Here is a 16,170-nt window from a genome sequence, read left to right as displayed (position 1 = left end):
TTTTTACATAACTTCACGTAATTGATGTGAAACACCGCTACTTTAAAACTACATGTTTCATGTCCATTCTTTTCTGCCATCAGTTACAAGGTAAGACTTGGCAGGATATATGTATGTATGTATCTTCGAATGATATCTTTAAGGAAAATCCTTGAGAAATATCTTTTTAATTATACCATATGTGGCGGTTGAAAGTTGATTTTTTTTAAAATCATTAAAGAAGAAATTCAACTCAACCGCCATATCATTTATTCTATTAAATATAGTTTATATAGATGATCTCTCTAACGAGAAAACTTTTAATATACCGAGAACACAACATCGTACATCAAATGTTATAATACAATTGATTAGAAACTTCACTAATTATATTATTATGCTTAATGTATCGAGTGGTGTTCTTGACACACTCTCTAACATCACTCTCTAACATCACGCTGACCATCACGACCCTTAAAGTGGAACCCCATCTACAAGTTACAGTTAGTAATTAGACATCCAATCCTGACCGTCACTTTTTATTATATTACATAAGCATGCACAATTTTGATAATTTGATTTTAATTACCATGACTCACTACTATTACATAGCATATTTACTGTGGCTCTCAGGTGCCTAAAACATATTTCACACGCGTATATATCAATTTTATATACCAAACACATGCTTTATAAATAAACAAAAACTTTAAGCACTAAAGTAAGACACAATTGTGTAATGAGATAAAAGGAAAGAAAAACAAGTAGGTTATGAGAATAAAAAATTAAAAAAAAAAGAAAAAAAAAAAAAGAAGAAGATCATATTATGGTTATAAATTGGCTTACAATTGTGATCTCTCTAGCATATTGTTCGATCAAAAAGTAATTCATTAAATAAGAATGCCCGACAAATATTATTAAAGAAATTCTGCAATTTTATTTGGCTATTTAGGATTCGTTATTCTTACAGTACATTTACAAAAGAAAAGTTGTTAATTTTCTTTCATTATTTAGAAAATAAATTGGAATATGATTCTCTCCCTTCCACATTCCTTGTTCTTGTGACCGTTCAAATAAGAGATGAGGCAAGGGAAAATATTTTTTTTTTTTTTGTTTAACAAACGATATTATCTACATTAAACGGAACAGGAAATCGGGTTAAGCCTCCCAACATATAGCAATAATGTGGTTTAAATTCACATTTTCGAGAGAATCAAACTTAAGACCTCTCACTTACAAGTGAAGAGTAATATCATTAGACCGTAGTACTAAGTAATGAGAAAAAGAAATTTGAAGGGAAAAATAATCCTACTCCAATCAAATTTCAAACCGATCAAAGATTGAAATTCTATTTCCTTCATTTCCAATCCAAATTAAGGAAGGAACAAAAGGAAAAAGGGGAAATAACAGAGGGATTCATGCAACAAATATGAAAAGAATCATAAGTCCAAATACAATGCACTATTTTATGAGAATATGGAAATTTTTGTGCTTATCCAAGAAGTACATCAAAATATCAATGTGTCACACAACACCCTATCATGGCTCTCATTGTTTTACATACCAACTTCTAACCCTAGTTCAAGTCAACCCGAAAGCCACCGGTTCACCCCCAACTATTCCACCCAAAAAAAATGAAAAAAATAACATCTACCGGCAATAACCGGTCACCTAAACTCATTCTTCACCCTATTTATACCCACCACCACACATAACACCTCTCTCAAATTGCACCCACCACCAAAACTCCCCGTACCCCCAAACACCTTCTCCCCGCCAACTTTTCCTTCCGGCAGTATTTCGGATACGCTAAAAATCTCTAATATGGCTCGTCATCTGCATACAAGCGAATATTCTGACTCGGACTCCTCGATGCGCTTGAAGTCCAAAGCCCGTATGGTGGCCTCCGTCTCGGCATTCCTCGCCATCGCCCGCCGCCTCTCGGGAAAACTGAAGGCCGCCAACTCCAACATGATAAAAAACAACCACCAGTCAAAAGTCGCGCCGAATAAGTCACCGATGATGAGGAAGCCGAAGCAGCTAATGTCGACCATAAGCAACAAGGCCATCACGTTCCTGCACCGGAAAAAGATCGGCGAGGAATCGGACAGTAGGGGCCGCCTCCACGCGGAGGAGGAGGAGGAGTGGGGGGACGGTGGGGTATGGCAGAGGTCGATCCTGATGGGGGATAAGTGCGAGCCGTTGGCTTTCTCGGGCGTAATTTATTACGATATTGACGGGAAGAAACTTAACGGAGCTCCCATAAGGTCCCCACGTGCAAGTCCGATGCCGGGGTACCTCGAGAGGGGTAAGACAAACTGACGGCGCCGTTAAATTTCAAGTGTTTCGTCGGAGAAGACGACATGTTTTCCAGCGTTAATTTGTCTCTGTTTTTTTTTTTTCGCTTCGTTTTCGTGGTATTGCAACTGTTGTGTCGTGACGTATCACGCATGTGAGTTCTTATTGGTATGGTGGGCGCATGTATGAGTTTTAGGGGCCACAGTTGACGTCCTCGTCGTTGGCGTCGGAAGTAGGTAGTTGAACTTCTCCAGTGTAATAGGGCGGGGACGTGTGTACATATGGAACGCATTTGGATTTTGCAACCCCTTTAATTTGTGGATGATTTTTAAATTTAGTGGAAAAAAATGGACTCGTGGGTTTTAGATTTTATCTATGTTGAACATCTATATCATTCACAACCTTGAGTAGTTGGCTGGCTCACTCATTCAGTGTTACAAATATATCAACATGTTATTGATTGCCGATATATTGGCTATATTATCGATATCAATATGCATCAACGATCTTGTTTTCAAAACTATCGATATGTTTTTCACTAAAAGTTTATATGACAAAGAATAATGATGCGACATCATTAATTTGATTGAAACTAGGACTAATTAGTTGGTCGGGTAGTGTAACTTAAGTTTTTTCCCTAAACATATGATCGAGATTGCCATCTTTTCAAATTATTATTTCGATGTACTTTATTTTTCATTCGTTTATTATCTATTTGAAACTAATTTGTAAGTAGAGAAATTCGAATTCGGATGCACAGCGCAGTCAACTATAGACCACTAGCCAACCTGCCTGCTTTATTCGCTTTATTACTAAATGAATGTGTGGTCTAAACTCTAAGCCAACAAATTACTAACACTGTAACACATTATCGTCAAAAACTGCACTTGGAATAAATTGTGATCCACTATGAAGCACTAACATTCGAGCTAGGCCTCGATTTGATCCACTAGTAGTGTACGGGTAGCATCTCAATCTATCTCAGAATATATTATCTTCTTAGAGATGATGGGAAGTAGGAATTACTGATGTCACATTTTCTTTATTTATTTTTTCAATTAATTGTGCACACTAATTCTACACTATTTTATTCAACAAATAATCATTCATTAGAAGAGTTCAAAAGGTCATCTGTAATGTGATGTCAAGGGGAACATATTTGGAATATTTTTGCTCATTGTCCTTAAGTAATGGTGATGTTCATCATCCTATTATTAACATTAGATGAGTTTAAATTTCGAGATATGTATAATAGATATACACAAATTTCATAAGTTTAAACTCATCTAATAATAATAAATCGGGTAGTGAGCGTTACAACCATTCAAGAATCCTTTACCAAAACCTAAACACAAACAACATATGCAAATCCCACCCTTTGAAAGAACAAATAAATCCATAGATACCAAAGTTACCTACAAATTGAGAGCCTATACCCTTAACCTTTTTTGTGCATACTCCTCTCTCATTGAGAGCCTATATCCTTAACCTTTTTGTGCATACTCCTCTCTCCTTTTTCGCGTGCATGCAAAGTTACATGACCAATTCTCTCCCATTTCTCTTCACAATTCGCATGTGGCACATTACATTCCTATTTCTTCCCCGCGTGATATCTCTTTTCACGTTAAATGTCAAACGAAGAGAGAGACGTGCACAAATGACCTATTACCTAAGTCTTAGCCTAACAAAGTACTCGGAAACACACACACACACGCACAAAAGACTGGCTCCATCAGTTACCCAAAGGTTGTATATAAATCAGAGTCACATACATGATTCTTACAATCTTATAATTTGAAGTGAACCTCGATAATTTGATGAAAACTTTCAAAAATGATGAATATTCTTCAATTATTTATGTAAAATATGCCTTTGGTCTACCGCCATCTGCAAAGAAAACAATGTTTTCGTTGAATGTTGAATTACACGCACATTATTTGTAGTAGAGAATAAAAAAATCAAGTTCTAAGATTGTTCAAATAGAATGCTTCGTACCACCCGCGACATGCTGCTAATTGGTTTTCTCTTTGACTTTCATTTTTGGTATTTGATGAGAAAAGATAGGAAGCAAGGAAGTATCCATCAATGAATGACCAAATCCTTGGGTTTGATTCGTAGGTCAGGTCAACTCAGAGTAAGTTTTGGGTCCAATAAGAAATTAACTTAGAACTAATCTATAGCTTAGTTGAAGAAAAAATAAGTCCTCAATAATAATTATGAAAAATTTCTTTGATGACTTTTCTAAGTATGACTTCAATGCCAATGCTACGTTTGAAAAATAATTAAAAACGCTTTTGAAGTTTTTAAATCAAATTTTAATAAAAATGCTTAAAAAGGCACTTGAAGTGCTTTTTGAGAAAAAAGCACATAACTAGGTAGTTCTTCCACTTCAAGTGTTTTGCACCAAAAACATTTTCTCTATTTTTAGTCATTTTAAAAATATTTTCAAACATGCGCGTTGTTGTTTTATTTTACAATCAATTAATGTTAAGGGCATGTCTAGTAAGTACCAACCATCGATGGATTGTAGTCGTATTAGCAAAACTATATTATTGCTCCATTTTTCCAATTCAAGTAGAATAATTCATGAATTCCATTTAACCAAAGGAAAAAAAGGTAAGAAAGGTCAAACATTTTTTGGGTCCATGCACAAAAGTAGATTCCTTCCACTTACCAAAACCATAACAACATATATAAAGAGCAAAAGCCCAAACCATGCACTAAATAAAGCCTTTAAATCTGACCCCAAAAAGAAAAAAAAAATTAAACTAAAAATTAAAAAGAAACAAACCAAATATCAGAGACATGAAACGTAATAAAAGATTGACCAAAAAAAAAAAAAAAAAAACGTAATAAAGGAGAGAAAAAAAGGGTCCATCATATCTGCAGGTTCAACATTCAACAATAAACCGGACCGGTGAAGAAAGAAAACAAATCCTATAGCTCTTGATCGTAGGTTTAAGCACCGGGAGCTGCATCCTTGACCTTACTGTGTAAATATCCGCCATACTCTCTAGCATAATCCTTGACGTGGCTCGCAGTATCGTAAATCCGGCTCCTTGCGTAGTCGACCCGGTCCGAACCGGGCGGGTGCATCCCCTTGAAGTACCTGTACATCCAAGACAAACCGGCCACGGCCGCGGCTCCGAACCCGCACATGGACACGAAGAAGCCAGCAGTGAGGACGAGGACGATGCCGAGGGGGACCCATATGGGACTGGAGACGATGATGAGAGGGGTGAAGAAGATTACGCCGAGGACGGTGGCGGTGACGGTGAGGCCGGTGAGGAGGAGGAGAATGGCGCCGGAGACGAGGAGGGTGAGGAAGCCGACGAGCTGGGCAGAGTTTGGTGCACTGCCTTGGAGTTTACGTAGGAATGTGGAGGCATTTGTCGGGGTGTTATGGTTGCTGTGTCTCGGAGCTCTTTGCTGCTGCTGGGTTTGTGCTGGGTTTTGGTGACGGTCGGCCATGGATGCGTTGAGAGAGAGAGAGAGAGAGAGAGAGGGGAGGGGGAGGGGGACGTGGAGTGAGACAGAGATGCGGGAGATGTTAAGAGGGGGTGGAGAGGGACAGGTGTGGGGAAGATTTGAGCATGGAGACATGCATGGGAACACGTGGAGGGTGGAACAAGTTTTTGTGAGCAGTAGATGATTGTGGTGTGGGAGATTACTTGACCTTTTCTATGGTTATAAAACTCATAGCAATCCGTGGAGGATTCTGTGTGGTGAAGGTAAACTGTAATTTTAATCATACTAATTTCACTCTCTCTCTCTCTCTCCCATCTGTGTAATCATATAGATTTGCGACAGTTGGATGGCTGATGAAATCTAGTTGATCCAAATCTTTTTGGTGAATATTAGAAGGCCAGATGGCATCTGGTGAACTGAATTATTACTGTAAATCTCTACTCAATTGCATGCCAACAATAAAGCTTAATTGTCAAAACGTCCCTTGTTAGGACATGCGTGTTCATATGAAAAAGATAATGTCAGAGGGATTAACTTTTTAGATTAAATTTTGTAAATTATATGATGTTGATGATTGAAACATTATATAAGTGTTAATTAATGTGTTTATTTCATGTTAGTGACATATTATATGATTTATAAATTTGATTTAGAAAGTTGTTCGAGATGCTTAACCCTTTTATTATCTATTTAGTAGTAGTTCTCATCTTCCTATCATGAAATTTCACAAATTTTCAATTTTTCATATTAATTTTTTATTTATTTTACATATCCAAATATATATATATATATATATATTGATGATGCTATCCACGCACTTTTTTTTTTACTTTCCACATACTTTTCTCAAATTTTGGTCGTAAGATCTAATGAATTAAAAAAGATTAAATGACATAAATTAAGATGGGGTGAGTGGGAGGTCAAAAAACACAAATGCTAAGGAGACTCTTTCAAAAGTGAGACTCTCTGCCACCTCATATTTTTGTTCAATGTTTTATAGTGTTGGCACGAGAATTAACGTTAAACTGTGAGGTAGGATAGAGTCCCACTTTGAAGATTCTCTTAGTATATCTCAGTAAAAAATGGTGTGTGAATAACACCATCCTTATATATATATATCCATAGTCTATCTGTTATGTCTTTTATTAATAGATGATGTAGCCTGTCCTCGAAATTGAGACAGAATAAACTTTGGGCAATACAACAAACTTTTTGATGGGCCAAAACCATAGCACGTTATCAGTTAACAAATGACCTAACTGATAGACTAAACAATGTATGAAAGGAGTAAAACAATCAATGTTTAGGTACAAAAGTGAGAAAAAAAAAGTAGGTACAAAAAGTTGAAAATTGAGAAGTTCTAGGGTAGGAAAAATGGAGAATGAACGTCGCATAAACAAAAGAACTAGCCAAGGTAAGCTAACATGAGACATGAAATGAAAGTTTAGACAGAGAATTGATTCAATTACAAAACAAAAGGGAAAGTGATATTTTAGGGTGGTGATGAATCATTACCGTAACTCTGCTACAAAAAATATAAACAACAATAGTGGCAAATGGCAATCTTGTTAATATACTTTCCTCATTGGAGCGCTCCTCATTTTTTACGGAAATCAAATATTGAAGTTTAAATCTATCTTAATCCTCACTCAGTATCCCACTACAAAGTCCTCATTTATCGAATCCATTACCGCAACATACGCGTTCTATCCAAATCCTCACATGTTACCCTACCCTCGGCTAACCCTAGGCTTCCCCAGCTGACTAAATTATAACATGCGAGTCACAACTAATATAAAGAGGAAGAAAAATAATGCAGCAACAAAACCTACAATACTGCTGTCCACCTCTTTCTCCTCAGCAACAACCACACAACGCAAAGCATCGGTGTCTGAAATTTCAGTACTGTTGTTTACTTGATAAGCAATATTGCTGTCACTTTTCATGAATTCAGGACTTGCAGAAATTGTCACTTCTGGTGATGCTTCGAGTTCATGCATTTCTCCCTCCAATTCATGAACATTGTTGTAATTTTGGGTTGAATCCATCGCAATTGTTCCAGACGTCCGATCAGCTGACTTTGGAGTTGAATAATCACGAGACGTTGATTTGACTGAATCGCTGAACGACACCCTTCTAACCCTAGATAAACTTGGAGCCCTGGAGGATGGAGAAGAAGAGCTGGTTGTGCTGCTCTCACCTCCGTTTCTTAACATGGAAGCCTTCACCGGAACCATCGACGTCGAAAACCTCCGAACAAGGTCTCTCTTGCTTGGAAGGGCATTTGAATAATCCATGTCCTCCTCCTCCTCCTCCTTGCTTCTTCTTCTTCTTCTTCTTCCTCCCCACGTCTTAATATTCTGCATGAAACCAGACTTCTTAATCTTATTACTTTGGCTGCTTGAAGAGCTGCCAATGGTGGTTGCCTCGGTTATTTCATCGCTCAAACTAGCAGATGAAGTGTGAGATGAAGGGCTGAGATCATGTTTTGAAGTGTCCGGTGATGGGCTGCTGTGGATTAGGGTTTCGAATCGCAAGCAAGCGTAGAGCCACCGCTGGTACACAAGTTGTTCCACCATGTCAAATCTGTTTTTCTGCAGTTTTTCGACTTGTCTCGAGAGGTCCTCATTGGTGTGTTTCAACTTGCTTACTTCTTCTTCAGCCTTGGCAATGGTTTCACTCTGCAACAAAAACAGAGCAACTCTTTGTCTCATTGATAATTGGATTAATTTTTGAAATTACATGAAACACTAGATGGAAAAGTTAAAACGTCTTTTTTAAGAACTAAATGCGCTTTTAACAACATTGACGGAAAAACTTAAAAGTAATTATGAATGGTAAAAGCTCTATTTTTGAAGAAGCACTTAGAGAGAAGCACTCTAGTAAAATGCTCATGAGCATAAATTATTCCTACATAAGTAGTCCCAAACTGAACCTAAAGGTGGACCATCATTCAGAAGAAAAAAAAAATCCACGTGCAACTGTTATGGTTTTGACAATTATTTATTTTGAAATTCAATCAGAAGTTTCAACATTTTTCCAATGAAAATACTAGCAAAAACGATTATAAGCATTAATGCTTTCTACAAAAGTAGTCACCTACAAAATCTTAAAAATACATTATCATTTTGAAGAAAGAAGGAAAACCCTTAACGCAATAGTTATGGTGGTCGGGTTTTTTTCTTCTTTTGTAATTTGATTACTTTAGTGTTCTCACTAACGTTAACAACTATCAGACGAGCAGTAAACTAAATAAGTAAAGAATTATATGTACCTCATTCATGCTAGACAAAGTAGTGATTCTGGTTTGTGCACAAACCAATTTGACTGCCAATTCCCTCTTTTCTAGCTCAAGCTCTTTGTTCCTCTCTTCATCTTCAATACTTCCAACTCAACATTTTTCACACCTTTTAGCTTCTTCTCAACTAGTTCATCTCTAATACACATTTCATCCTTGGGAAACCTAGAAACTTGTTCTCCCACCACCAACAACCTCCCCTTCACGTCATTCTTGCCAGAATATTCCATCCTCCTTTGCATTTCAGCTATCATTTTCTTCGCCGCGTCTAGCTGCTTCTTCACCAAACCACACTGCTTCACATCTTCCATAAGAACCTTCCTCTCAGCCTGCAAAGAAGCAATGGTGGCGTTGAGCATGTCAAGCTCCACCGCCTTTTCATCTAGATTCCTTTGCAACTGAGTCACGTATGATTGCTCTTCTTTTAGAACACATAATTCCATCAATTTTCTTTCAATTCGCAGATTCCTCTGCTGCAATTCTCTCACTAGATTATGCAACAGCTCTATATCTTTCACACTCTTGTGACTCTTCAATTGTTCACGTCTGGTAATAATTTCAGCCGCCTCCTCATCTTCCATCTCTCCTTCTCTCTCCTGCTGGTGGAAGTTTGAATCATCTTTCTCTGCAGTACAAGAAACCAACACCAATCACTAAAAATTTACGTGACTATGACTTCGCTTCTTGAGAAATCCATGCGGCGGAATGTCCTAATTTTGAGACTTCCTACATCAAAAACATTAGCTGTAGCCAGTCGTGACCAAGTAATTACCCACTACTTTCGCTTGGTGGGCCAAAAATGACCATTTACTTGGTCACGACTGGCTAGTGTTCAATGTCTAATCTAAAAGTCCAAGCTAAAGGTCGCTTTTAGATCACGACTCTTGCGTAAGTACCGTCGTTCTTTTCAGTGTATTTCCGATAAACTACTAGAACAGTATAGAAGTTCAAACAATGTGAAACTGCAAATTTCTCTTTTTATAGTACCTGGAGGATCGATGGCAGTGCACAATTGCTTCCTGGTGGAGTTGCAGTTTTTGTGAGAGACTGCAAATGCTGCAACCGTTGCTGCAGCCAGAAAGCTCACCTGGATCATCATGTAGGCAAAATCTCATAACCTAACTTGGGCATGTCCTCAGAAACTCAGCAATTCTTTGTATAATTTCACCGTCAAAATATGTGAAGATTATAGCATGAAGTGGTTCATCTTATCCCAGACAATGGGTTTGAATGCACTTTGGAAGAATATATTGTCATTACTTGAGATTTTTTCTTCCTTTTTTCTTGGTCGAGATGGGGACAAATAGAAAGAATGTGAAGAAGACTGGTATTCGTACATCTTAACGAGAGAATCTTGTCTACACTGAGACGTTACTCTAGCATATATAGTCAATCATGAATTGTTTTATTGTCATGTATTTTAACTTTTTCTATTCACTAAAAAGTTTAGGAGGGGAGGTATCCCATCTCTGGCTAGGGTAAGGGGAGACTATCCCATCTCTAGCCAGGGTAAGGGGAGACTATCCCATCTAAGGGTCGTGACATACTATAAGATTCTTTGAGGACTTATATAGGGGGTCTTTGCCCATTTTTTGGTTTTTATAGATTGCCCATCAAGAGGAATTGCCGGCAGCGGAACTCGAATCTAAACTTTGATCTAGCCAAGATAACCATCCTTACTAACTCAAGTAACCATTGTTGACTCATGCATTTTAACTCTGTTATCGAGTTAGAATACCATCACAACTCGTCGAGTTTCAACACAAGTTCTTCCCTTATGTCAACACCAATCAACTCTCCATCTTTACACCAATTAATTTGTTGGTCCCATGGTGTTTAGCAGGTAGCAGAAGATTAGGTCAGATCGGATCAAAAATAGTAGAAGACAAGTAGGATATTTTGCTACTCTTCGATGGATCGGGAAGTGATGAGGGACTAAAAAAGGATCATTAGCTTTGGTGGTCCACAAATAAATAATTAAAGGGCACCACATTGTAGATATACCTAAAAATGCATTTATCCTATTTGGTCAAGATTTTTGCATATAATCATAAAGTTGGATGTTAACTATTAAATAATTGTATCTCGTTTTGAAAGCAAAATCTCACCGCAGGAATCACAAAAAAAATTAACGTTTTATTTTCAACTCAATTTTAAAGTTTAAAGTTTTAACTTTTCACTTTCCACCCACCACTAATATAAATTAGAATAATGTATTACTTGTATTAAAAAAAAAGAAGTTAAAAGACCAAAAAAAATTATTCTCAAGGAAATTAGGAATAGCATTCTCTTTTATTTTAGGATAAACTGTTGATTTAGTCTATTACTTATCACCACAATAAAAACTAGGTTCAAAAAATAATTTACGGACCGAATTTTTGCACGAGTAATAATTTAGGAACTCAGTCGGCAGAAAGCCCAAGGCTTTAAAACTTGACCAATACGACACCGTATCTCCCGTTTAAAAAACCTCCACGGCGTCCAATCCTCCTTCGCCTTCACCAGTAGCAAGTTAACAGACAACTCCTCCCTCCACCGCCAAAATCCGTACCCTAGTGACTGACTCTCACGCGGCTCAATGGACGCGCGTCGCGTCTCCCGCACCGTGATCGACCCCAAGGTCCGCCAAGTCGGGTTCTTCACCCCCAACGCCGAAGCCCCACCCGGTCGGACCCAGTCCGGCCCGGTAATCCCAGCCCCTTCTCTATCCGAATCTCCGGCCAGCAACTCCCTCTATCCCGTCATGATCCCCCCGTCGCGTCATCTTTCCGACACCGTCGCGATCCGTACGGCTGCCGTGCCGGTGCCGGATTCGGCGTTGCGGCGCAAGGAATCCGTCGACGTGCCAGTGGGCAGCTATAATCCGTCGGAGTCGTTGTTAGGGACCTCGCCGGTGTCAGCCTCGCCTTCGAGCCGCGTTGGGGATGGACTCGAATTCTCCGATGAGTCCTCGGCCCTTTGGTGTCAGCGGAGTGGCTCCGGAAAGATGGCTTCGAGCTTGCCCGGCGGAGGATTCGAATCCGCCGCATCGAAGACGCCTGTTGAAGTTCCTGGTAATTTAATTGCATTGACAAATTGAATTTCAAGTTATTGCATTGGGCCAAATTGAAATTTTGGATATTTGTATGAGTGCTTTGTGTAATTATTTGGTGATGTTTTGGTTTGTTTGCTAATTAGTTAAGGCTTGCAATTCCTTGCAGAAAAGAGTGGAGAGGCAGTTGCGGAATCGCAGAAAGAACTTCCGGCAAATGCAGAACCTTTGAAACCCAAGACCACAAAAGCCGAAAGACGTGCCTTGCAAGAGGCTCAACGCGCTGCAAAAGCCGCTGCTAAAGGTTTGAAAGTGATCCTTTTTAATCCCGCAGTATTTTGCAGTGTAGCTGCTATTGCACGATAAATGTGTGTCGAAAAATCGAGTCACTTTCAAAGCATTTTTGTGAATTTAGATATGCCATAATTTGTATTGTCGCTCGAACTCAGTTTGACGTGTTAATGATTGCTCAATTTCAATTGCGATCTCCCAAAGGAGCGGCTGAATTTATTGTTAATTGCATACAGACATGTAAACATCATTTATAAGTTTTACAGTGTAACGAAAATTAAGTTAAATCGATTCTAATAATGTATTTAGTACGAAATGCTCATCTTTTTCTTTTGCTTTGGATTCTTTGTGTATTTGGAGCTCCCCTTAATATTATCGATATATTAACTGTTCTTATGGTTCCCCGACCTTGTAAATATATAGGTGAGGGGAAAAAACCTGCTGCTGTAATCGGGGGTGGCACTCCTGGTAAGACTGCTAAGTCTACAAAGCAAAAGAAGGATACTCCTCAAGTTGCAGCTTCGGTGGCTGCTTCTGATAAAAAAGGGGGTGATCGACCACCAGATAAGGAAAGGAAGAAAGATGTTCCTCCTCCACGTATGCAGTTTGATGATAAAAGCCGAGTGGAGAAGGCAAAAAGGCGTGCAGTGGTCAATCAAATCGAAGCTAAAAACAGAGTTGAATTGTTCCGGCATTTGCCTCAGTATGAGCGTGGAACTCAGCTTCCTGATCTTGAATCAAAAATTTTCCAACTTGATCCAATGCATCCTGCCATTTATAAGGTATTTGTTTTAGGAAACTAGTTATGTTGGTTCATCGTTTGTGGTTATGTGGTCAGGCTTTTATTGCAAAAAAGCAAATTAGTAATTCAAACCGTGAATATTCAATTTGTGATTAGATGAAACTGTTTTGAAATAAGGTCGACATAAGTAAGCTCACACACGCTCTTTGAATAAATTTGGTGTTGAATTTTTGTTAAGAAATAACGCGTGTCTCAAAAGCTTTCATTATATGTTTTTTTCATTTGCATGTTGCCTTTGCGCACACTTTTTTCAGGGCATTTTGTGCACACACTTTTTTTAAAGGAGTTCCAGTATTTCTCTCATATCGAGGGTTAAGATCTTTTCTTTCTAGTGGTGAACATTTGATTGGTAATTTAGTAGCAACAAGATGTACTTTTTCTGGAACTTTTTCTCCTGTGTAAGCAAGCAAAATGTATGTATACAGTTCACCCTTAGCACACAAGCTGCGGTTTATGCATATCTTGTTTCAAATTGCTAATTTCATCAGTACGTTGTTCTGTTGCCAACCTTTTGCCCATTTGTGTCTAGGGATATCTATATTTTGTTTATTTTTCGTCTTCTCTTGTAGATTGATAAAATTTATCTGAGTGTGAAAAATAAAAGGAGTGGATGAACGTATCATTATAAATTATCACCTGCGTGGCTAATAACATAGATGTAATAATGGACATTTCAGGTTGGACTGAAGTATTTAGCTGGAGAAATATCGGGTGGTAATGCTCGTTGTATTGCAATGCTTCAAGCATTTCAAGAAGCCATTAGAGACTACTCCACACCACCAGAGAAAGTTCTTGTCAGAGATTTAACTGCAAAAGTCAGTAGTTATGTCTCATTTTTCACTCAATGCAGACCACTTTCAATTAGCATGGGAAATGCAGTTAGGTTTCTTAAGAGTCGTATTGCTAAATTGCCCTTGAGTCTTTCTGAGTCTGAAGCAAAATCTACACTTTGTTCAGAAATTGACCGCTTTATAAATGAGAAGATAATACTTGCTGATAAGGTGATAGTTAGGCACGCTTCTACAAAGGTTAGGGATGGAGATGTTCTTCTCACTTATGGATCATCATGTGTTGTTGAGATGATTCTGCTATATGCCCATGATCTCGGGAAAAAGTTTCGTGTTGTAGTAGTAGACTCACGTCCAAAGCTTGAAGGCCAAGCATTACTTCATAGGCTGGTCGCGAAGGGCCTGAGTTGTACATATACTCATCTAAATGCCGTGTCTTATATCATGCATGAAGTAACACGAGTATTTTTGGGTGCCGCCTCGGTATTAGCCAATGGAACTGTATATTCGAGAGTAGGAACTGCATGTGTTGCCATGGTTGCTCATGCGTTTTGTGTTCCAGTTTTGATCTGCTGTGAAGCTTATAAATTTCATGAAAGGGTACAGCTTGATTCAATTTGTTCTAACGAACTAGGTATGTTGTATGTGGCTCTGAGCTTGTGTGATGATTTTGTTTCTTTTATTTGCATAACCCCCTTTTTTTTCCCACCGAAAGTGATTTAAGTACCGTTTTTGTAATCCTTGCAGGTGATCCACATGCTATTGCGAAGGTTCCTGGAAGAACGGATGTAAACTATCTAGATAATTGGGCGAATAAGGAAAATCTACAGCTTCTGAATTTAATGTAAGTTTTCATATGGTTCGATATACAAAACAACATTAGTTGGAATGATTCTTAATATTCTGCTGGATGTGTAACAGGTACGATGCTACTCCATCAGATTATATATCTATGATCGTCACAGATTACGGCATGGTAAGTCATTTTTATGCTCCTACTTGAAACCGTGAAACAAGAAACTCAGTCATTGTTCCTTTGTAATCTCTCCTTTCTTTTCTTGTTACGAATGCGTAAAGAGTTTTCTTCATAATTAGTCTTCATCATGTTGATTTTTTTGGTTTTACTGTAGATTCCACCCACAAGCGTGCCGGTCATTGTCCGCGAATATGGGAGAGAGCACTTGTGGTGATAGGGAACTCCGAAGTAGACTGACGACGGTGGATGAACAAAGTATTCACATGTTCTGCGGCAGGATTGTCTTGCAGGCGTGAGCGAATAAACTCGGTTTTTTTAACATTTGATTGGGAGAACCTGCGAAGCGAAACGTTAATGGTAAGCAATTGTTAAAGAGATGATGGTAACAGGAGGGTATAAAATTTTGTTGGTAAATACAACTCAGTGAAGAGTGCATTTTGTAGCCTCTCCTGACAGTTGTGGAGGTTTTGGTTTCTCGTATCATGTAGTTCTTCATTTGTCTCCAAATTTTCGGAATAAATGTTTTTGGAATATGTTTTTTATTAACCTGAATTTCTTGGGATAATTTAATTATTGGAAATTTCCTTGTGTATTGTTAATTGCATATGTTATTTACTTCCCATGGCGTTTTTTTTTTTCCCAAGGTGCCCATATTGCAAATGTAATGTGAAACAAAACTAGCCTTCGTTTCGAAATACTTTTCTGGGAAGCACTTTTGCCTATGTTTTTCTAACCTAAAGCACTTTACACTTTTCCTCAAAGAGTTGTTGGATATGCTATTGATTTACGAATTTGGATACTCTCTGGATCTTATTGTTTGGAGAATAACCCACTTCTTGGTCTTTGAACCCCTCAGTCACTACAAACGTTCCCGGACAGTGCAATGAGATTTGTCTATTTATCTATCTCTTGACAATGAGATTTGTCTATTTATCTATCTCTTGACTCGCAACTTTGCCGTCCACTGCCACTAAATCGCCACCCCCCACCAAGTCGAACTGGTGCTTGTTGCACCATGGGCCATTGCTTTGTGTGCTAACACATGACCAAGAAATCCGGACCTTTGATTTGTGTGAAAGAAACCGGAGCTCTTGATTTGTGCAAAGTAGGCCCGCAGAATGAGTTAATGAGAACCGTCGGATTCAATTTCAGTAGTTTAAATTTCGTGATCCTTGGGCTTCGGATAATGAGTTTTGGAGTGGATATGTATCCTTTGGTTTACAGGCCGAATCACTTTGA

The 16,170-nt window shown here is 38.4% G+C and overlaps 4 protein-coding genes across 7 annotated transcripts; 2 read left to right on the top strand and 2 right to left on the bottom strand.

Annotated features, from left to right (window-relative positions):
* Positions 1-1,871: 1,871 nt before the first annotated feature.
* On the top strand, positions 1,872-2,649 carry LOC108866504. The gene has a single exon (XM_018645222.2). It carries the CDS (start codon positions 1,876-1,878, stop codon positions 2,299-2,301), a length of 426 nt encoding a protein of 141 aa, XP_018500738.2. The 5' UTR covers positions 1,872-1,875; the 3' UTR covers positions 2,302-2,649.
* Positions 2,650-4,923: 2,274 nt separating this feature from the next.
* Positions 4,924-6,103, bottom strand: LOC103938450 (oleosin G-like). The gene has a single exon (XM_009348460.3). The coding sequence runs from the start codon at positions 5,878-5,880 to the stop codon at positions 5,236-5,238; it is 645 nt and encodes a 214-aa protein (XP_009346735.2). The 5' UTR covers positions 5,881-6,103; the 3' UTR covers positions 4,924-5,235.
* Positions 6,104-7,138: 1,035 nt separating this feature from the next.
* Positions 7,139-10,373, bottom strand: LOC103938434 (protein CHUP1, chloroplastic). Of its 4 annotated transcripts, none has more exons than XM_048589705.1 (3): positions 10,031-10,373; positions 9,020-9,668; positions 7,139-8,429 (listed from the first exon to the last, which is right to left on the bottom strand). In XM_048589705.1, the coding sequence occupies exons 2-3, from the start codon at positions 9,026-9,028 to the stop codon at positions 7,515-7,517; spliced, it is 924 nt and encodes a 307-aa protein (XP_048445662.1). In that variant the 5' UTR covers positions 9,029-9,668; positions 10,031-10,373; the 3' UTR covers positions 7,139-7,514. The 4 variants fall into 4 exon arrangements, with proteins under 4 accessions (XP_048445662.1, XP_048445663.1, XP_048445664.1 ...); XM_048589706.1 differs by having other exon boundaries at positions 7,139-8,426; positions 10,031-10,369; XM_048589707.1 differs by having other exon boundaries at positions 10,031-10,368.
* Positions 10,374-11,491: 1,118 nt separating this feature from the next.
* LOC103938425 (translation initiation factor eIF-2B subunit delta) lies at positions 11,492-15,523 on the top strand. The gene is made up of 7 exons (XM_009348429.3): positions 11,492-12,096; positions 12,244-12,378; positions 12,789-13,147; positions 13,845-14,589; positions 14,703-14,799; positions 14,877-14,931; positions 15,086-15,523. Exons 1-7 carry the CDS (start codon positions 11,622-11,624, stop codon positions 15,143-15,145), a joined length of 1,926 nt encoding a protein of 641 aa, XP_009346704.2. The 5' UTR covers positions 11,492-11,621; the 3' UTR covers positions 15,146-15,523.
* The last annotated feature ends 647 nt before the right edge of the window (positions 15,524-16,170 follow it).

The sequence above is a fragment of a genome, unplaced genomic scaffold (assembly GCF_019419815.1).
Source record: "Pyrus x bretschneideri cultivar Hongxiangsu unplaced genomic scaffold, Pyrus_bretschneideri_v1 Contig3, whole genome shotgun sequence".
In the NCBI taxonomy this organism is placed as follows: Eukaryota; Viridiplantae; Streptophyta; class Magnoliopsida; order Rosales; family Rosaceae; genus Pyrus; species Pyrus x bretschneideri.
Note: the sequence above shows the minus strand (reverse complement) of the source record. Positions and strands in the feature narration are given on the sequence as shown.

What these genes read in the sequence shown, in the direction of transcription:
- LOC108866504 (XM_018645222.2), top strand. Translation starts at nt 1,876, where the DNA reads ATGGTGGCCTCCGTCTCGGCATTCCTCGCCATCGCCCGCCGCCTCTCG.
- LOC103938450 (XM_009348460.3), bottom strand. Translation starts at nt 5,880, where the DNA reads ATGTCTCCATGCTCAAATCTTCCCCACACCTGTCCCTCTCCACCCCCT.
- LOC103938425 (XM_009348429.3), top strand. Translation starts at nt 11,622, where the DNA reads ATGGACGCGCGTCGCGTCTCCCGCACCGTGATCGACCCCAAGGTCCGC. An exon ending in TGCAAAAGCCGCTGCTAAAG is followed by an intron (nt 12,379 to 12,788) that starts GTTTGAAAGTGA and finishes GTAAATATATAG; the next exon opens with GTGAGGGGAAAAAACCTGCT. An exon ending in AATTTGTTCTAACGAACTAG is followed by an intron (nt 14,590 to 14,702) that starts GTATGTTGTATG and finishes TAATCCTTGCAG; the next exon opens with GTGATCCACATGCTATTGCG.